Source organism: Paramormyrops kingsleyae, chromosome 3 (assembly GCF_048594095.1).
Source record: "Paramormyrops kingsleyae isolate MSU_618 chromosome 3, PKINGS_0.4, whole genome shotgun sequence".
In the NCBI taxonomy this organism is placed as follows: Eukaryota; Metazoa; Chordata; class Actinopteri; order Osteoglossiformes; family Mormyridae; genus Paramormyrops; species Paramormyrops kingsleyae.
The window spans coordinates 4876108-4897551 of NC_132799.1; the positions used below are offsets into that span (position 1 = coordinate 4876108).

General features: G+C 47.6%; 1 protein-coding gene across 1 annotated transcript; it reads right to left on the reverse strand.

The window, feature by feature from the left end:
• Positions 1-348: 348 nt before the first annotated feature.
• On the reverse strand, positions 349-20354 carry galm (galactose mutarotase). The gene is made up of 7 exons (XM_023796254.2): positions 19932-20354; positions 18273-18427; positions 13928-14134; positions 13427-13508; positions 10469-10619; positions 8547-8721; positions 349-1096 (listed from the first exon to the last, which is right to left on the reverse strand). Exons 1-7 carry the CDS (start codon positions 20116-20118, stop codon positions 1019-1021), a joined length of 1035 nt encoding a protein of 344 aa, XP_023652022.2. The 5' UTR covers positions 20119-20354; the 3' UTR covers positions 349-1018.
• Positions 20355-21444: the final 1090 nt, after the last annotated feature.

A 21444-nucleotide genomic window follows, 5' to 3' on the forward strand; every position in this document is an offset into this window, starting at 1 on the left:
GCTGGAGTCCTGAAGAAAAATTAACACATTTTATTCTTCCTGTAACAGAATGTTCCAAAACATCGCTTACATTGACGCTTTGTATTCGGAGATGTGGTTTAGTCAGATGAACCTTTTAAGAATGAGCTTATGCGTGGGCGTATTATGAATATACATGGATGACCGTCCTGCTTTTCAAGCATGTCTCCACTTAAACCCTGCTGTGGTACGTGGTGTTATTGTTAAATTTGAATTTGTACCGCTTGGTTCGTCGGGTGCTTCCGGTCCTGTGACCTGCAGATGGAGGATGTTCATCGCTTGCCGCGAGGTCCGGCAAGTCCGACACTCCAGGTACGGCAAGACACCGTGTCACAATAATAATCAACCTTTATTATTGTAACTGCATAGAAAAGGTTAGGCCCACTACACAGGTCCGGTCACGCACCATTTACATTACTCTCCCTTTTTTCATTAAGAAGAAAAAATTATCGCAATTATGTTCAGTACATCATCCACAAAGTAATTTGTACACAGGACGCCTATGAACACGATGCGGTGTCTGAACTGCACTGGGATTAGACGTATGCCAATTCTGTTCCATAATATGTCGTTATCTTAGCTGAAAGGACCTGGAGACTTTTTCCCTCCCAGCTACTAATTTATTTTATTGGCCTTATCAGCTATGATGAGGTCGTCAGCTGCCTCCTGTGTCTGACCTTCAGAATACACCAGTGGACGTTAATGTTAATTAGATTGTGCTAGCTTTTTTTCTTCTTCAGAGAATTGTAGCGGACATCTGAGTCTATCGATCTGTACAGGTAATTTGAGATTTACCGAAAACCATCCAGTTTGGATGGATGTACGATGATTTGATGCTTGTGGGTGATAGTGGTGGAATCGATAAGCTACAGGTGTGAGTTGTGTAACTTAAGCTCATTGAGGCAGTTTTATTCATGCAAAGGAGTTAACACCTACGACTCAGGTGAGCAAGTATTTACGCTGAGTGGGATGCCCCCCCCTCGCTCATCTTCGGGCGCCCTCACGCAGTGCTGAAGGTGAAACGTGTGGTGTGATTGTACTCCTCTCCTGGCCTCAGCAGTGCATCAGGAAATTGGGGCTGTTAAAAAGGGAAAAAAAAAACACGCGATAAAGGAATTGGAAGGGGGGGGGGGGGGCTTGTTCTATCACACACAAGTCAGGCCTGAGTGGGAGGAGGTAGGGATGACTAGCAGGACACTCCTTTGTGATTTCACTGATGCATCACGCTGTGTTATGCTCCGCGGACAAAAGGAAGTGGACACTACGGCAGTGGGAATGATTCTATTCTGGATGCAGCGGGCCAGATGTTTTATTGCGATGGTCATGCTTGATCTCGGTGAGGTAGATGTAAGTGCCGTCAGTCCACGCTAAATAAAACTTGCTAAATGTAAAGCCAGCTATGGTAAATTGTATTTATCAACATTTCAGTAGAGGGAATCCATCCACACTGCTGAGGAACTTAATTACTTTTGATGTGACACTATAAACTGGTGTGGTCGAAGTCACCACTGTAAGTAGTACTCATGGGCTTTGACCTCATACCCTCAGTGGTGCAGGGGAAACCCTGTCCTCTACTGCCAATGCGTCTGAGCTCCTAGCACCTCTCACCTCTAAATCACCTCATGCTGGGCAGAAATGGCTTCTTACCCAGTTTTCCCAGCGTGGAGAAGCTCCTAAGGCTTTCGGATGATGCCATCTGTGAGGGAAGAATGAGGAACGCGGAGAATTCCATGCAGAAGATTGGCCGGCTAATCAGCCAATTAGCCATCTGCTGCCGTTGTCTCACTTTTATGTGCCCGCTGCATGTCCTGGCTCACTCTTTGTTTGTTGCTACGCAGCTGAATGGCATTCTGACAGTCCATGCAGGGTTATGTAACACAGGAGCTGAGTGAGTGTGTGTTTAATAGGGCCCGTGGTGGTTGCTATGGATCTGCAGTCACAGAGGTGGTTGCTAGGGTATGGAATGGAGTCTGAGATGACCGGTCTCCTGGACTCCCACCTAACGAGAGAAGGTATTCAGTTGGCCCCAACAAATGAGGGCCTTTCAGACTCCTCAGGCAAAGGGATGAAGGGAGCGTTCCCCATTTTTACCTAGAGGCAAACAGTCATCCCATGTGGCCAGCAGTGTAAACGCCTCGACAATCAGAAGGTCATCAGGGGGTCATGCTGTAGCATTACTGAGCGACTTAATTAGCCGGCACTGCTTCGGTATCGGCCCCCACTGTATAAATGGGCAAGATGGTAAGTGGGGCTCAAGGCAATGGAGAACCCTTCAATCGAGCAAACAGTTAATGGAGCCTTATGTTTGGGAAGGGGACTGACATCTGCATGGGCTATTGCATTAGGGTGATATGGCGGCCTGGAAGATCATCCCGTAATTAAGGTTAAGGAACTTCTAGGCTGTGACCAAGTGAAAAATAATCCCACCACCAACAAAAGGTGACGATAAGACTGCTTTTTGTTTATTTTTTTAACAGGTCATACCTGTTGGCCCACAGGTCTTGTGGTGGCTAAAATGTGGTCGTTCAGCTAATCCTTTGCAGTCCTGTGACCCATACGTCCATCGCCTCTGCCTTGTTTCCCACAACCGTTCCTTTTTATACATTTGTTATATATGCAAACTGGGGCACCTCCCAATCTGTTATTCACCTGTTCACATTGTTCCTGAGCTCAGTCCAATGCAAATCTCGGCTGCGCGCGGCGGCTCAGAGCAGCCAAGAACACGGACCAGCGGTGGCCCCGGCCGAAGCACAAAGGCCATAATTACTGAGCCGAAAATCGCCGGCCATTAGCGTGCGGGGACCGGAAATGCTGCGCTGTCAGGCCGCCGCAGTCCACGATGTCACACACCGAGCGCAGCTTTGTTTTCGGTGAGCTGCTGCTGCTTCCTCCGGGCGAGCCGGAAAACGCCGGGCTCTCGAGCGCACACACAATAACGCGCCATCGACAATCACCCGCTGTTATTGTTAGACACCTATTAGCTCTTAAAGGCCCCGCTGTTGTCAGCTGCAAAGCGACTTAAGCGTGAATGTCAATTGAAAGTGCCAGACGCAGAGGGATGGTTTGACAAATTGCCGCCATTGTGAGTGTGTGTGGGGATGGGGGGGGGGTTTTGGGGGGTGCTTTGATGCCGGACAGAAGGAGGAGTACTTTGGACATCTCTGTCACACCAAATTAGGCTGGTAATATTCTATCGTATTGGACTAAAGGAACAAGCAGGATTTCACATAGAAAAGCAAACAAACATCTGAAAAATCTGTGCTGTCGGACTGTCGGAGCCTTAGGTATGGATGAGCCCTGTGTGCTAAAACCTTTATAAATGATCTTCTAAGCTTCTGAAGAACCAAAATGGCCTTTTGTTTAGCTGTCACTCAAGCTACAAAATGTGTGATTTCCATCCCAACATACTGGAGTGAGGTCTGAGCACGGTCGCCATCCCTGCACCACATATCCCCTGAGCAACAGGGGTCACTTGCCCCACAAGGTCCCGAAACACAAACGATGACCGATCCTCTACGGCACCGGTGCCACGACGCAGGTGAACAACAAAGAGGGTCCTGGTTTTGGCTGTGGCGCGTTTACAGCTCCATAAATCTTCCACGGCTCCCATTACATGAGAGCCATTAAACAGCCTGATGGAGGTGAACAACTGCCATGATAAATTAGTTGTGCGATGACTTTTAGCATGGAAACTGTTAAAAAAGGGCAAGTAGAAATGGTCATTAAAACTGTAATGTGGTTGCTGGCAGCGGCTGACGCTCTAATCCTCCGTCAGCTGCCCTCCCTCCTTCTGCACTATAAGTGGCTGGAATTATTTTACGTCGATTTCATCATTTGACTTTCAGCAATGCAGTGAAACCCAAACCCGTTAATGACGGCGCTCGCTTTCCGAAGCCTTTTGAGGGTTTCTGCTTGCTTGGTTGGGGTAGTCCATCGTACCCAGTGATGACTTTCCTTCATATTGACGGTGTGTTCTTTGGCTGTATAGTCCAGTCCTTCGTCTACAAATTATTATTGCACACTGAACGGGTAAATTCTGGATTAGACACTCCTGAGCCATCCTAATAACACGCTGACACCAGCACAGTTGGCACTCAGCGATTGTAACCTCCAGGATCTTTCAGCTTGTCCTAGCGAGCACTTCTGAGCAGGGTACTCGGTCACTCCATGCAATCCCCAAGATTGCTGGGAGCGCTCCAGCAATCTTAGCTGGCAGCTTTATGTGACCCAGACTTCACGGCTGTATAGGGGAGTGGTAATTCAGATGCCTTTATAGGTGGCAACTTTAGCATGCAGATGTAGGTGTAGGTTATTTTGAAATCCCTTTGCTCATTGCTGAAAACAGCAGAGGTTTGTTTTACTCGATTATCATGGTCAATGCTACAGCCCATTGACAGACTAAAGATATTTAAAAGATAGTACTATCGTGAGAGGTTGACGTTATAGTGAAGGCAGGAGTAAGGGGTCTGGACCTCCATTAACAGTCTTAGTGGTGTTAACTGTCAAGCCCAGTCTGCTGTAAACCTTCACAGCGACAGCAAGGATGGTCTGCACATGTTCTGGGGTGTGAATCACAAGCGCACAGTCGTCAGCATTCTGCAGCTCAACGACCAGCACTGCGGAGACCTTGGTGGCTGCCTGGAACCTTCGAGATGTTAAAAAGGATTCCATTCAGCCTGAAGCCAAGAGTAATCCCACTACTGCTGTCCAGCTTATCATGAAAACGTTTCGTGACACATAAGAGGAAGATGTTTGAAGAGTACCGGTGCCAACACGCACCCTCATCTCACCCCGGTGAGTACATGTCCCACCATGTAGTGGTCTTACTGCAAAAATCATTTCTACAGTGCTCTGATTCTTCCTGAAGCCACACTGTGATGCTGGCAGCAGATGCTCTGTTGGGTGCTCCATCACCCTGCATAGTATGACCTTTGCTAAGACCTTGCCTGCAGCAGCAAGCGGCGATATGCCACGACTGCTGTCGCAGATGGATTTGTCACCCTGTTTTTATAAAGAGTGATAGTATTGGCATCCCTCCATTGTTGAGGGATAATCTCCTAGTCTGAGACCTGCAGGAGTCTTGAGGGATCATTTTAGTGCACACATAGGCACCTTGTTTGAGGAGCTCTGCTGGGATGCCGTCGATGCCAAGGGATTTGTTGTTTTTTAGTTAATGGCTACGAGCACCTCTTGAATGGTTGGTGGGTGGTCAAGGACCGATTGGCTGATTAGGAAGCTATTCCAGAACAGTGCGTTCGTTTGGTAAATGGTGATTGAGGAGGGCTTCAAAATGTTCAGCGCACCTTTCCAAAATCTGTTTTTGGCCCTTAAAGATTGTGAATTCGTCTACTGCTTATAAAGGTGTGATGGAACAGTTCCAAGGGCCATGGACAGTCTTTTTTTGAATTATAAAACTTGTGTGTGTCATTTCTATCAGCATCTGACTGGATTTCTTGAGCTTTGTTAATCCACCATGTGTTTTGTAAAGTGCGTAATGTTTTTTGCACCTCCTTGTCTGCCATTTGCCACTGCTGCTGGAGGATTGCAGATTCTGGGCACGTGAGTGTGGCCCTAAGTGTTCAGTGCATAGTGTCCGAAATTGACGTAATGTTGTCAGAGTCATTGTCAAACCAGTCCTGATATTTTTTGGCTTTGTAGCCGATAGTCAGTTCTGGCTTTGTATAGCACTGAGGATATGGCGGTCCATTTCTGATCCATGCTATTATCACAGCATAAAATAGCTCCAAACTCTGGTGTTTTTATACCTGCAGCACGACGGTATATGTTCCTATCTGGAGCTGCAATTCAGCTGCTTTTTGTTAACTTTCCTGAGATGCTAAGACGATGATCCAGCCAGCGTCCCGTACCTCTCTTGGCCTAAGTCACAAGAACATCACTGGTGTTGATCTGTCTTGTTATAAGGTAGCCAATCAGATGCCAGTGCATGGATCGCACGTGCATCCAAGACGTTTTGTACGACTTCATGCTCTGCACAGAGTGTTAGTAGCCTCAAACCATTCAAGTTGACTTTTCTGACACCTTGCCTACCCATTACTGTACTCCATATACTGCTGTCTTTTCCCACTCTATCGTTAAAGCCACCCAGTAGAATCTTATCATATGGTGTGTTATCCTATAACTGATAGATACTGTCCTTTACACTGTTATCTGATGGCAGGGTTGGCACATAGACACTTAAGAGTGTCATAGCGTGCCTTTGTTCCAAGGATACCGCGGCTCATCATGGTTCTTTCAACCAGTGCTTCTTGTGAGGCTGGGCAGAAGGTTGTTTTTAATAGCTGGACCCACACCATGTTGATGCTGACTCGCAGCGCGGCAGTCTTTCCAGAAGAGAGTACAGCCTCCCTCCTCCTGTTTCAGAGAGCCTTCGGCCAGAAGCCTTGTCTCATTAAGAGCAGCAATGTCCACAATGTAGCGCCCTGATTCCTCAGCCATCGGCACGGTCATTCAGTGAGGCCTACTGCCATCAGAATCCAGGAGACTCCTAACATTCTACATTAGAAAGGTCATATTTTTGTTTTTACCGCAGGATGGAATTCCCAATAGGTGCAGTGACCTACCCAGGAGATGGTAGAGCGGGCAATTTTTAGGCCACCCCTTCTGGGCCCTTCCCCTATTAGGCTAAGCAGCATGGTCGCTAAATAGGGCTGCTCAGTGGAAAAGCAGCTGCCACTCATCCCCAGCTGCTAGCCACCATACTACCCATGCCGCTGACACGCAGGATTCCTACTAGAAATTCACAGGCCGTTCTTCTGTGCTCTCGTTCTTCTGGCGTCCCATCGCCGCCGGTCTTCATACAGCAGTGAGGCCGGATAGGTGGAGACCTACAAGGTGCCGGAGGGGGGGGGTTCACACTCCCCATTAGCACCATCTTCACCACGATAAGGTAAATTCCGTAGGTAAGGGAAAACCTCAAGGTGACCCATCATTCTATGGGTGTACCGCTCTCGCACTGCTTTTCTGTCGGAGTGTGTTCCCTACTCACTGTATCAACAGACTTACCCACAAGGTAGCAGGGTAGTGGTTGGCCAAGAACAGCCACTAGGGGGCACTGTGATGGCAGTTTGGTAGCCTGGTTGACTGAATTCCCCACACACAGGTATGGCCACACGGTGAGAGGGGACCCAAGTGACACAGAAACCGCTCCTTAGTTGTGTTCTTTCTCCTCCTGCATGTTTCTAACCCTCTTTGTGCGTTACCTCCCTCCTTCCCTCCCTCTCTCTCTCTAGCTTGTCCACATCCTTCACTCCGTGCCTCTCTCCTTTCATCCGCTCGCCTCTCTGCGGGATCCTGACTGGGCCACACGCCCACCCCCTCCTCTCCGGTGTCTACGCTGTCATCGTGTTGCACCAGAACTTGACTGTTGGAAACATATTTGCTCTGTGTTTTACTCCATTCCCTCTCCGCCCCCAGAGAAGAGGACGGCAGGGTGGGGGGAGGGGGCATCGTAGCCCCCACTTGGATTAGTCATCACTCAGTAAAGCACCAACCCCTCGCTGCGCAAACAGGCCTGCCACTTGTCCAAAGCCCCTTGTTGATGAACTCTGGGTGGGTGGGAACTCGCCAGAGAGACCATCCGGCTGAAACTAAATGTTTTTATTTAAACTGAAAATCCGGGTTTAATTCCCCTGCACCACGTAAAATCAGCATTGATTTAGGCTGCTGTATCACTTTAGAGTGTCCACTGGGTGAAATCGAAGGAATAACGGCATTTCCAGGCATGAGGGAGGACATGTGACCCCCCCCCCCCCATGCCAGAGAGTGGTGTGGTTGCGTGAAAAGCAGTAACTTACATTCAGGAAGTAACCATTCCAGATCAGCGTGAAAAGAGTAGGGGGGAGGCAGTGACAAACATTTGTCAGAAAGGGAAATAATTTCTAAATGCCTGAATTTTGCTGCACCTCGCCTGCATTTCCCGATATCCCGTGTCTCCGTCATGTCGGATAAGAGTGGCAGCCTATTCCGGCATGATAATGCTCGCTCCGGCGCAGGCTCCTCTCCAAATGCGATACTCATCTACTAAGTGTGTAATATCCTTCTCCCAAGCCGCCTCTTTTGGAACCTTCTCTCCACCTGCTTCCTTGCTGTTATGCCATCACGATGTCCTTTGATTGCGCACATCGCAGACCTTGATGACACTATCCGCATCCTCCCGCTACCCGAACGGATCGTTTTGTATCGCGGCAGATAAAGAATCTTTCTGAGGAGAACACAGGATGTCACATCTCCTCCTGTCCCGAGGCTCTATAATCACTGGCCTAAATCGGCATTATTACAACTATTCGTCTGAGATTGATGATTCCAGGTTCGGTAGGCTAATAAAATATTTGAGAGCCTTCAAACCAGTATTTAATGTGAGTAGTTGATCAATAAATCAGACTAATTAAATTGTAATAGCCTGGGAAAAAACTCCTATAATTTCTTTCCTTTAAATGGGCTTCAACTGATAGTATGTAGCTAAACTGTACTGTGCCCCTAACCCCCAACCCCCCGGCACCCTACTGTACCTTATTGACGGCATCTGGCCAGTTCTGGGTCTCCAGGCAGAAGGAGCAGTGTTTGGGATAGGTGGCTCCATCCTTCCCCTGCAGGCTGCCATCCAGGAAATTGGCAGTATAGAATTGTACACCGGATTGGCTGGTGCTCACCTCCAGGACCCGCCCACTTGCTGGGTGGTACACCCTGGGGAAAAAGGAATTCATTCTTTTCGATCGATGTTCATCAATTGACAGTCCAAAGACCATCTGAAGACCACCTGGGGGAATCTCCGACACACCCCTCTGTTAGGGACTTCCACATAATACCAGGTAGGACCCCCTTTTGTATCCAAAAGCACTTCAAGAGTTGCATGTACAAACTTCTGGAACATCACCGTTCATCATTCATCCAGCTAGTTGGGGAAGCAATTTCTGTAGGAAAGCAGCACCGAAAAACCTGCACTGTGGTTGTTTACAGCTTCCCAGGGCTGTGAACCTATGACCACATACATATCCCCCAATGCCCTGTCTCCTGGGGTATTCGCAGAGAAGTTGTGCCCTACCCCCCCTCCTGTGAGAGGGAATGTCTCACAGGAGAAAGACTCACACATTCCCAGACTGAGGATTTTTTTTGGGGGGGGGGAGGGGGAGGGTGTTCTGAGTGACCTGCGTTTCACCTCTGACCTGCCAACCTACGGCGCACATCATGATTTTGCCAACCCCCCTCCGGTTAAACCCGTCTGCCGCACAGCAGTGACGCCAGGTCCCAGTTGGCCCTGCCAGCTCTGGTCAGAGTCACTTCAGCATCAGCGGGTGCAAGGGAGTGACTCTTGGCAGGCGAGTACAGCAGCCATCGGGGACCAAACAGAAGGGCCGACCATGTCCCAGGAAGGCGGGTGCAGGACAGGAGTCTACCTATGAGGATGAAGCTAATCCAATCCAAGCAACCAGTTCCCACCCTGGCTCCACCCACCGAACCAAGCCACACCCCCATTCTAGAAGCAATGGCAGAGCATTTTTCAATTTGCATCAGGAGAGAAACCTACAAGTAGATGCTTCCTTTCCTGGCTTTCATGGGTATGAGTCACCTTTACTACTTCAGCGGGACAAGAGGCCTCTTATACCAGTAGCAGGACAATGCGTTATACATGCGTCTGCTTTATGCATAATATATAGCTATCAGGGTCATACATTATAGATGCTGCAATATAAACAAATGACTGACATTATGAAGTCTCTCTGAGCCACTGAGCAGTGAGTAATAAAGTTTATTCGAATAACTAGACTCTCCTCTCCCCCACTGCTGTCAGTATGACGACGACTCCGGTGGAAGACGAAAATAATGATCTAAGTGCCCCACTGCTGGCCAGCTCCAGTTCACTGAGCATTTAATGGGCATCTTACAGAAACAGCAACACGCTTTTCCCCAGCGCTGTGAAATGTGCAGCCCAGTGCTGGGACGCCGCTTGAAACCGGCTTGTGTTTTCTGGCAAACTGCAGGACTTTGCTTGTTTCGCAGTAGCAGCAAGGGGTGCAGGCATATTAGCGATCCCCAGGACCCGCTGTCCTGCATTCTCTGGGAAGGTCTGGATCCACGGCCATGATTCGGTACAAACGACTCTGATTGGAGCAGGGGGACGTTAGAATGCTAGCCAGATTTTGTTCTCCTTTTTTTTTTTAGTGTTTGTTTATCTGGGTCACAGGAAGTTGCTGCATCGCGTCCCAAGCTGCTTTGAACCGCGGCACGTGTTTAGGCCTGGCATCGGGAACTTGGCGCGTTGTATAAATATCGCAGTTGGCGTCTAGGCCTCAGGCCTTCGGTATGTAGGAACATGTGTAGGAGCATTAAACAAGCGTCATCCCTCAGAGCAAAAGCACATCTGAGAGGCTGCGCTTTTCGATTCTCCCGAAGCTCTTCGATCCGTAAGCAGAAATGGGTTTTTCTGCCTGACCTTGCACATGCTCGCTCCATCCAAGGCTGTCCAGGCAGCACCAGGCAGAAGTTGTGGTCGAAACCTGGACCGGGCACTTCCCTCACCCGGGGCCCCAAGAGCACAGGCTCACGGAGGTCGAAGGGCGAGCCATCCACCTGTCTGATTTCCCCTGCAGAGGAGACGGATGGTTAGAAGTGACCGTGTTTATTAGCAATCCCACCCCCCGCACTAATTTCATCGGCAGCATGTGAAGAGAGTGACTAGGCAATATAATCACCACAATCCGGCAATCCAATCATCTCTGTACTGCTTTAATTCCATTTCCGGTGTACTGAAGCCCAAAGCAGGCCGGCACCAAAGCTTATCGCTAATTAAAATCTGTATTTCCCTCAAATAAAGTTCCTTGTTTGGGTCACATCGCAGTCCGGTTCAGCCTGGTTCCGGCTAGCGAGCAGCGTCCCTGGTTGTGTAACCCATGCCGGATCGCAGTCCTAGTTTTCTCTGAGCCTGGCGGCACCTCTCGTTCTCAGATTGCCTTTTGTGCACCCCCCCCCCCCACCCATGCCTCCCCACCTAATCCCTGCAATTTCACAGCTTAAAAATATCTCCCTCTCGGCGATGGGTATCAGCCAGATCGCCGGCCGTACTTATTCAGTGCCTTTCATGTCCAGGATGGGAAGCCAGACGGAAATTAAAAGGCAGGGAAAAGACCTCATACTGCACAATGAGCCCTGGCGAACAGAATGGAACACAAACAACAGGCGGGCAAAACTAAAGGCCACCTCTCCAGACGGCCACGCCTTACTGCTTTAGCGATGAGGCTCTGCAGGCTGGGACACCGTGCCTGTGATCAAAAGGTCATCGGTTCAAATCCCAGGGCCCGTAGAGTGATTTCGCCGTTGGGCACAGCCCATAATATAAAAATGTCTGCAAAATAAATGAGATGCAGAAGCGGGGAGGGGTGCAGCCCATTTTGCGATCCCCAGGACCGTGCGCCCTCCATTGTCCCGGAAGTTACGAGCACGGCATCGCTGCATACGGACTGTCCGCAGAGCCACATCAGAAAGAGAAGCTGATGTGCTGGTTTCTCTCCTTGAGAGCCGGAGGGGGGGGGGGGTGATGGTTTACAGGCGACCTTCTCAGGTGGTAATTGCAGTCTCGCCTTTTTTTTTTTTTTCCCTTCCTCGGGGGGCCCCACGTCAGCATTTACTGTCCGACCGTTTTGATTGGTGAGTCGTGACCTGTTCCGGATACATTGTACCACTGACTCACTCAGTGCCTGAATTTGAATGCATTTATTACATATTTCATCCGCTCTCCCTGGGGCCTGCCCATACTGAATTCTCATGAACGTGCTCCTACGAAGGGTTAGGTAAGCTTAATTACTGCTTCATTTAAAAGTCAAATGTTGTTTTTCAAGAATACAGCCCTGGGGGGGGGGAACAAGGTCTCAGCACATTTCCACTAGTTGTACTAAGGTGAATTGCCACCAAAAAAAAAAACAACGTTGCACGTCCTTGGACACGCCAAGCATAAACGACTTTGTGACAGGTAACAGAAACATGTTTGTTTGCTCTTAACTCTCCCCCCCCCAAAAAAAAAAAAAAAAACAGATGACAGGGGCCATTTACAAAACAAAACTGACTGTAAGAAACCTATTATAATAAAGGTGTTTGGCAGAAAGGCTACACTTTAATTTAAAACTGCATTTAGTTTTAGAGAAGTCGATAAAAGTCAATAAAATGAGTACCGACAACATTTGTAGTAGCTTGTATATTCTTAAAGAATAATGTATTTTTCTTTTCTTCTCAGCTTTCCTGCCCCAAACAGTCATAGCTGGCCCGCACATTCAGTTTTTTGCCACACAGGTAGGCTGCGCAGGGGTAGTTCTGTCCGTCCACATCATGTCACTGCCAAGGCAAAATGGGGGCCAGCCCGTGGTCAGGCGCCAGTAATCTACCCATTACGTTCCTGTTGTCAGGTTTCATTAATCAACGTTCAACGTCTCTTCTCGAACAGTGGCTCCCCTCTCCGAAAATGTCCTCCCTGATTCCCGTGACGCTGCAGAGCTACAGGAGAATTACTGGGTGAAATTGGGAGTTATTCATCTAAATTCAGGTAGATGCAATTTCCAGGGCGCTCCTTAACACCTAGTACCATTTTCATGCCCCCCCCCCTCCCCCCTTACAACTGACCATGATGTCCACAGACTACACCTAGACTAGAGAAAGTAAGTATAGTTGTGCTATTTCGGTCCACTTCAGTTTTTGGTCTAAGTTTGGTCGGCTGGCTGGAGTGAGATTTTCAATTTGAGTCAAGTCCACACGTTACATGTTGTTAAGTTTTATTACCTTGCAAATAGTCTGTAGAGTTTGCAAACTAACCCAATACTTTTGATGTAGCTAATTTTAGGTTCATAATGGAAAAATACGGATTTGCTGTAAGCTTTCTTGTGTGAGTGTCAAGCCAGATGCGTGAGAGTTGGCAGCCCTGCTCGGGGAAGGAGAACCTCACCTTAACAGATTTGAATTTTGCAGTTTTATTTGTTTTTGGAATCCGCCGACTGGTATTGAACAAAGTTGTTGATTTGCATGTTCCTACCACCGTGACAGAACCCATTTACTAGTGATTTGAGATGATCAAGTGCCCAGACTTTGAGATGATGACATGATCAGAGGCTCTCCTGTGAGCCGTGCAATGCTTCTCTTTGTGGCAACATTTTTTTGCGGCAGCAGGGCAAGGCTTTAAGATGGTGGGGAACGAACAGGGTCTTGCTCGCTACGTATCACCTTTTATATGCAGCAAGTCTAAGCTGCCAAATATCTTAGCAGGGAAGTCTCTTTGACAGTGTTAAACGTGATTTTTTGTTAGAATTCAGTTACTTTAAAACCCCCCTTAATTATCTGTTTGGGTGTTTTACCCTTCAGGCTAACATCCTTTTCCTACAAGGCAGGAGAAGCGAACGACTTTGCCAACCTGTGGGAATCATGTTTTCATCCACCGGCAGATAAGCGTTGCTGGTGATGGACACTTCATGGTCATATATGTCTGGGGCAGCCTGGAAGGAGGACGTGCTTGTGGTTAGTCAGGGCATGAAGAGATAACTGGCAGACCTTCAACCTGAGCAGCGTCTGATAACATCTTCTGACTAAACGCGCTTTGGCAGAGGAAGCACGCTTAGTGATGACACGTGTCAACTGAACTTTCAGCCACTTGTGGACAACAAGAATTTAAGCTTGCAAAATTAGGATGCTAGACATTTTTCAAAGCAAACAAAATGAATGAGCATGTTTTGGAAGAGTAAGGTGGGCCTTAAGCCTCAGCATAAAGGCGTGAGGATGGCCAGGGCACCGAAATGAAACGAGAAAAGAACTTGCTGGAACTTCCTGGATTTTGGTCGATTTGATGCTTTCGCTGATAATTCAAACTGAAATGCTCAGTGTTGATATGTGGACTAGGAGGTAGTCTCTTCCTTACATGGTCGGCCAAGTTGAAGTAGGAGTGATTCGTGAGGTTGATGGGCGTGGTCTTGCTGGAGCAGGCCTGGTACTGGATGCTAAGGGTGTCTTCGGCTAGGATGTAGGTGACGGTGGCCCGCAGCTCTCCGGGGAAGCCCTCATCGCCATCGGGGCTGATCAATGTCAGCCTCACCCCCCCCTCCACTGATTGGCAGGACCAGATGGCCTGAAACACAGTAAGAGTGGGAATGTATGCATGTATGTCTGTGTGTGGATTATGTTCATATTACATTGTGGGGACCAGTGATATTTTTATGTTGTGGGGACCATTTATCAAGTCCGCAAAGGGGTTGAGGTCATCATGTTGCCATAAGAGTTTTCCCCACACAAATGAATGGAGAGTCCCCACAAAGATATAATTACAAAACTGTTGGTGTTTGTGTGTGTAAGGAACCTCACCACCAACCAGCAATGTACTCCAGGAAAGCAAATACCTTTGCCAGAAGCCTCTCTTTGAAATAGATTACATTTAAAACATTAGCATTATTCAAAATACATATAATTTGATTAAAAGTATTAGCTCATTTCTAGCAGTAAACAATTTCTTACTTATCAACAAACAAACATATCTATACCTATATCTATCTTGGAAATATAACCATCATGCTTCAATCCAAGCTTCACGATCAAAAATATCAAGTGATGTGTTTCCGCTGGGTTTAGACCACTGAGTATCTACCAGACCTGGATGGGGTGGTGGAGAGGCCCACCTTTCCAATCATCTGCTGGAATTACAGCATGTTTGCCCATAATCCCCAATTACAAGAGCAAACAGTGTTCTTGGCCAAATGCTCACGCACTGAAGAAGGGAGGGGCAAAGGCACCACTGTCCACAGCACAGACGTGTGAGGTCTTTCCGCTGCTGGGATAATTTTGCATCCCTCACCACCATTCATAGCCTCTGCTATCTTTCTTAACCCCAATCATGAACTGCCCCCTCAAGGGTCAAACACTGTGCATTCAGATTGTCACACAGCCTGGAGGATTACCAGCAGGGGGCGACGTCACCCTCGGCACACACGTGTACTATTTATCCAGTGTCCCCCTCCCCCATGGTGAGCATCCTTCTGAATACCCTTGACAGGGATATTTTGCAGCGACGTCATGGTCTGCTGCATTTCTCCCCCCCCCCCCCCCCTCCAACTCAAGCCGTAAACAGTGACACAGTGTTTGTGGGCTAATACACTGCCTTCTGCTGACAGCTGGGGGGGATACTCTGAAGACCAGTTGCAGGTGACCAGTTGCCCCTGGGAATTAATTCAAATGACACTTGTAGCTGTGGTTTCACTGTTTTTATTCCTTCATGCCCTGATAGTCCTTGTTTATAAGCTCAAGGGCTACGTCACCGGAGGGGGACTGAGCTGTAATCTAACAAGCACCCACACTGCCTACCCAGAATAACGAGGCCAAGAGGTCCACATCTATCTCGGAACGTGAGTAAAGCCCTCCTCACAGACCGAGCAGGAGTGTGTGTGTGTCTCTCCCCCCCCCCCACTAAGTGACCCTAATTGCCTAATTGCAAAGAGAGAGCTGAAGGTTACATCAAAACACATTACACACTGATGGACGAACCGAAATGGATATTAATTTCTCCGGAAGCTCTTCCAAGCCCATCTCAGATTTTCGATACGGCGGCCAGAAGGCCTCATCCGTTCCCGATCCGAAGCAGTTGTTTTTTTTTCCTCTCCGTACTTCTGCCGCGAGTTATCTGCACGGAAGGTTTGGCGCTACTCTTTGCCGTAAGCGTCGTCCATAAGGAAGCAGATTCGGTATGATAAGATAAGCTGGTGGGCACAGGAAACCTGCCTGGCAGCGTCGTCTGGCGTTCCGCTGCGTTCCCTCACCATGCCGTGCCATGCCGTGCCGTGCCGGCACTTGCCTTTCTGTCATTACGGTGTCCGCAAATGTGATTTTAATTTTTTTTCCCCGCGAAATGTATTCCATTAGCACGCATTAGACTGAGCTCAGCGCCGGTCAATATTCAGGCCTTCCCTCCCCTCCAGAGAAGGTACAGTCTCATAGAGGTGCAAATCGCCAAAGACCGCTGCATTGCGGTTCGGCTGCGGGGGGGGAGGGAAAAACCATTTTAATGACCGACGGCGGGACGGGGTCAGAATTGCCATCTTAAAAATCGATGCTCGACAGGTGTTGCGGCGAATCATTAATATTGTGTTTCGCCCAGGCCATCCTGAGACCAGTGAAAAGGGATCTTCATATTCCTGTACTCCCTCAGAACCATTACAGCTTTTACTGGGCCGGATGGTTTTACCGTTCAGAAAGCGTGGTGGGGGGTTGGGCAGGTGGCGCTAGGAAAGAAAAAGTTATTGGGGCCGTGTCAACAGCTTTGTGCACGAGGCACAGCTCTGGGCTATGGATACGGACAGCTTCAGACGACGCAAGGGCATCAATCAAACAGAGCCCCGACAGCCGGGACAGCTAGACCGGCAGACGGCTGTCAGTTTGGTGCGAACTGAGGAAAAATATGGAGAAACAGCATGGCCCCGACAGAAGATTTATGTGGAGAAATAGCAGAATAGAGAAAGAAACACTTCACCGGAAAAGACATGAACCTCAATATCACATAAAATACCGTCATCTCTTGTGAAATGAAATGAAAAAATGAAATGGAGGTATTAATTATGGTCGCAATTATGACTCCAGTGACGTTTCTTATCATGATAATTCAGAAGCCATCAGAACAAAAAGCTGGAAATTAAGATGCCGGTTCTTGTTTTCAATGCCACCTTGATAAACATGGCCTATAGAACCTCAGCACCAATGCAGACTAACACTTCCTGCACGTGCCCCACTCATTTCAGCACTGTTAAGGCCCAACAAACCAGGTCACATACTGCCGGCCACGTTAACGATCATTGGCATTTACGTAAGCCATATCAGGGGAGGGGGGGCGGCGGTATTTTTCCTGCTGATAGCAATACCAAAGGACCACCCCCGGCTACATGGTACGCTGACTGATCCTAGAATCCTGAGGGCCGGAGCTGGAAGCTGATTGGCCCTTTGTAGTGTCTCTCCTCTGTCACTCACCGATTCAAAACATATCATTGGTTAATGATAAGATTGGTCCCTCTTATGCCCCCACACCTTAAAAAAAATCTATCCCTACTTAGAGCATCTCTGTCGGAGTTGTTGGCATGACGAACTGGAGATACTCCGGGGGGACTTGGGCGTCTCTGTAGGCCCGTTTGCGTGCCTGACCAGTTTGAATATACAGTACAGTACAGCTGGCACCAGTACAGCATGGCTTCCAGACCATCCACAGAGATCGCCTGCTGAGACTCTGTCAGTGCGGCTGTGACGGTCCCAGAGGCCTAAAATGTGCCACGTCTGGGTTCTCAGGTGGCGAAAACCCTCCTACGGTCCTCCATTGACAGAGAGGCTGCCAGACACCGTGGGGGGGGGGAGTCTTCTGCAGCGCCGTTAAGAGTTTATACTACGCTTTTAATTGATTCAGGTCTAATTATCAGCAGTAAGACTGGAGACGGCTCTTCTCAGCATGCGCCAGACCGTCACCTCTGCACGGGGGCCTCACTAATACAGAATGAGCAGTGAATTGTGCAAATCTGCACTAGTAACCTACCAACACAGCTCCCCAAAGCTTAGGAGGTGAGGTCATATTCACCTGGAAGCCTCACTTGAACAAAGCCATTGCAGAGACTGCGCCGATATCTCCCGATATCCCCACAAACACACACACACACACACACACACACACACAGAGATAACATGTGCTTTGAATACAGAGTCCCCCCCCCCACTCCGCTGAGATCGTCGGCGGCTCTTTGATTCCAGGTGTCAACCCGGGGACATCTGATAAACCTGGATGCAGAGGCACAGCCCAGAGAAAGGAACGCAATTAAAAGCCGGCCGGTTGGCCGGCTCGCCCCCCCCTCCCCCCACCCCAGACAATCGGCCGAACAAAAGCCAGCCAGGCGTGTTTCTTTTTCCGTCGTCCGAAGAGGGGGCTTTTTACATGCGGCCGCTGAATCCCGATGCCACAAGCACGCTAACATGCTACAAGAGCACAATAAGCATCAAAGAGCCAGAGTGACATCAATAAGTGAAAGGCTCATAAATATTGATGTGGGAGGCTGGAGAGTGGAGAGGGTGGGACGGTGGCAGGAGCACAGTGGACAGAAAATGCCCTGAATGAAAAGGGACACTAAGGTCATTAAGAATGTCTGTCCTCCATGTCACCACGCTGCTTACCCCAGGCTGGGATGGTATTGAATTTCTGGTTTTGGACCATTTCTTTGGTCAGTTGTTTTACGTATCGATCGCTTTACCTTATCGAAGCCCCTCACTCCCCCGTGGAGGGTATTGGGCCCGTTATTGATGGCGAGCTGATACTCCTTTCCATCAACCGTAAATCTGCCCCCGGCGATCCTATTGGCCACCCGTCCGATGACGGCTCCGAAGTACCTGGCATTGTTAAGATAACCTGCGATGAAACAAACCGTGTGTGAGCCGGACATGAGACGATTCCCATGAGGCCTCGTCGTTTTCTGGTACACCTCAGTGCACCGTCCGTCTCAGGTTGTTAAATCACGGCCAACAGGTTCAAGGTGTGAGCGAAACGCACGGAACAATGAAGAGGAGCCATTCCGTGTCACAGCCCTTAGCCGACGTCTTCTAAGTGAATATCCCCATTTATAACACCGCTTTTCTCAGATATCTATCACCTACTGCACCCACTTTGCTTTTTTAAAATAAACTAAACTATTCCTTTGTGCCCTAAGTTGTGAATGTATATCAAAAAATGCAGGAAAACTGGTATATTTTTGTCTCCTTGGGACTTTGGAGAGGTTTGACTGATGTATAACTACAAACAATGCAAACAATGCATAAAAAAAGTCAATGGAGAATTTTATGACAAGTAATAAAAAACAGAGACAAAAGTAATGGCTTGGTGGGCGGTGCCATCGCTGTAAAGGCCCAGGCTTGCTGGTTAATATCTGCCCCTTTTTTCTGGTTGATTCTGGTAGACTCTGTATTTTTGTGCCATTTTCTTCCTGGATTCTACAGGAGCTGCTGAATCGGAGAGCGCTCTTCTCTTGCCGTTTGTCTGCCGAAACTGGTCTGTACTCAATGTCCCACCCGGCTGATAACCCCTAAGACAGGCTCCACGTCACTGCGACACCAGAACACCAACAGGACGGGCAGTTATCAGATGTGAGCAGGTGCACTTGCTTGAGGATGTTGTTTCCTCACTCGCTTGACCAATCTCTTTCCACATATCGCGTTTTAGTGTTTGGTCCATGTTATAAAAGAGGCTTCCCATGAAATCTGAGCCATTATGTGGCTTAATGCCGCCAAAACCAGTGTAATCCTTTATGCCAGTTTGGCGTATGGCTGCCAGTGCTATGAGATAGTGATTGTTACAGAGCCTGAGGTCGGTGTGCTTTATTATGTTCTCTGGAGACATACACCTCTGCCTGACCCCCTTAAGGTTGCTGCCTGTGACAGCACAAGTCATTTGAAGGTGGCTGAATTCCAGGAGCTAACAGAGGTAATAATATACTCGAGGGTGGCTCTATCCGGTATACTTAAATACTGAATGAACAAACAACATCCCAAATAGCTCAGTCCGGATGGCTGCATTTCAGTAGTTCGTTACTGCACTGCCTCACGCTATCGCTGGGTCACATGACCACGTTCATGTGACTTTACTTTGCTGTATTACTTTTGGAAAGTTGCATGTAATTTTTATCTTAGTATTCGTCTATTATGACACTATTCTTAAGCATATTGATTTCTACCACTTCATTTTTACTATTATCATTGAAAGATCGAGTAGACATTATTTTGACATTTACATCACATATGTTAAACTGTAAAATGCTTCGTCAGATTTATACACAAAACGTTTTATTAATTTGTTTCCCGACTTTATGCGGTCTGTCCTCACTGCAGAAATGAACGATCTTTTGACGAAGCAAACCTACCTTGGAGGTTGTCAAAACCCAGCACGATATCATTAAATTCACCGTCCCTTCCCTTGGTCTTTATGGACGTTATTATGCATCCCAGTGATATTATTTCGACGGTGACACTTTGCGACTTTAACCTCCACTTCTGCACGCTTCCTTGCCCGGGTATTACCCCAAACTCTTCCTTGGTAACCTCCGTCATGCCTGTGAAAACGACGGATCGCTTAAAAGGGATTTATCTGAGTTCGGATCGAAGTCCGATAAAGCAGCTAAACCTCACAGATTTAACTTTATAGCAGCTTCAGGGGCGGGACGGTTCCAGCATGAACTGCAGCACAAACAACAGAAACTCACACATGTATTTAAGTAATACAGTAAATGAAATATTATGCGAGTTACATCATCAAAAGGCGCCACACTTTTCATACTGATCTGAGTCCAGTTGTTAGAAAAAAAAAAATAAAGGAGAACTTTCCTAAGTTAATGTGCACGTCTTCCTTGTACGGTTCATTGCACAACGTGGGTTTCGCCCTAACCGACTTTTTAATTACCGATCTGGAACAAAATACTGATACAATCCTGTAACTTTAAGAAATAAGTAATGAAGTATCAGGAGAGCCGTTGTATAAGTTAAAATCTTTCATCTCACCTTGATTTTCTTTTCGCCAGAATTATTGTTGCTTTTATCGTAATTAATACGAATTGATAATAAATGGGCGTTGGAGAGTTGAATTGCCCTTGATTAACAATATGAACTTATTAAGTATTTTAACCTTTAGTTTTTTATATTGGGGTGACATGGTAGCGTAGTGGATAGTGGATAGCACCATTTACATGTGTCCTCCATGTGTTTGCATGAGTTGTTTTTCTATATCACTCTTACATTTTTATTTGTTTGTTTGTTTGTTTGTTTATGCACACTTCTAAATCATCCACTAAATTATCTAGTTAAGTGAATTGGTGACACTAAATTGCCTATTGTGTGTGAATGCTGTGATAGACCAGCATCCCGCCTGAGATGCCTTCTGCCATAATATGCTTTCTGGAATAGATTCCAGCCTTGCTGTGTCCCTGATCTAAATAAGTGGTTATAGAACATAGATAGATTCATTATTTTAAGAAAATGTATCTTTGTTTGTGTCTTTTTATGGGGCTGCATGGTTGTACTTTTGCCTCACGCCTCTGGCACTGAGGTTTGAGGTTTCGCCCAAGACTCTCCTTAAATGGAGGTAACATGTTCTCCTCCCCATGTCATTGTGGGGTATCACTCTGGGTTCTCCAAAAACATGCTAAGATGTGTTGGACTTGCCAAATTGTCTTTAGATGTGAATGTGCTTATCAGTGGAGTGTATGTGGGTGTGTGGATTATGTTTATATTACATTTTGAGGACCAAATGTTCCCCACAGTGTAAAAAAACCTGATTTTTACATTATGAGGACCATTTTTCAGGTCCCCACAATGATCTGTGAATGCAATCAAAAAACTAAAAATGCCAAAATTTAGTCTCGTATTTTGTTTGGTTACTTA

Coding starts and splice junctions, on each gene's coding strand:
- galm (XM_023796254.2), bottom strand. CDS start 20,118: ATGACGGAGGTTACCAAGGAAGAGTTTGGGGTAATACCCGGGCAAGGA. Junction 13,509..13,927: donor ACTTCAACTTGGCCGACCAT/GTAAGGAAGAGA, acceptor TCCTCCTTCCAG/GCTGCCCCAGACATATATGA. Junction 10,620..13,426: donor TGAAAACATGATTCCCACAG/GTTGGCAAAGTC, acceptor TCTCCTCTGCAG/GGGAAATCAGACAGGTGGAT.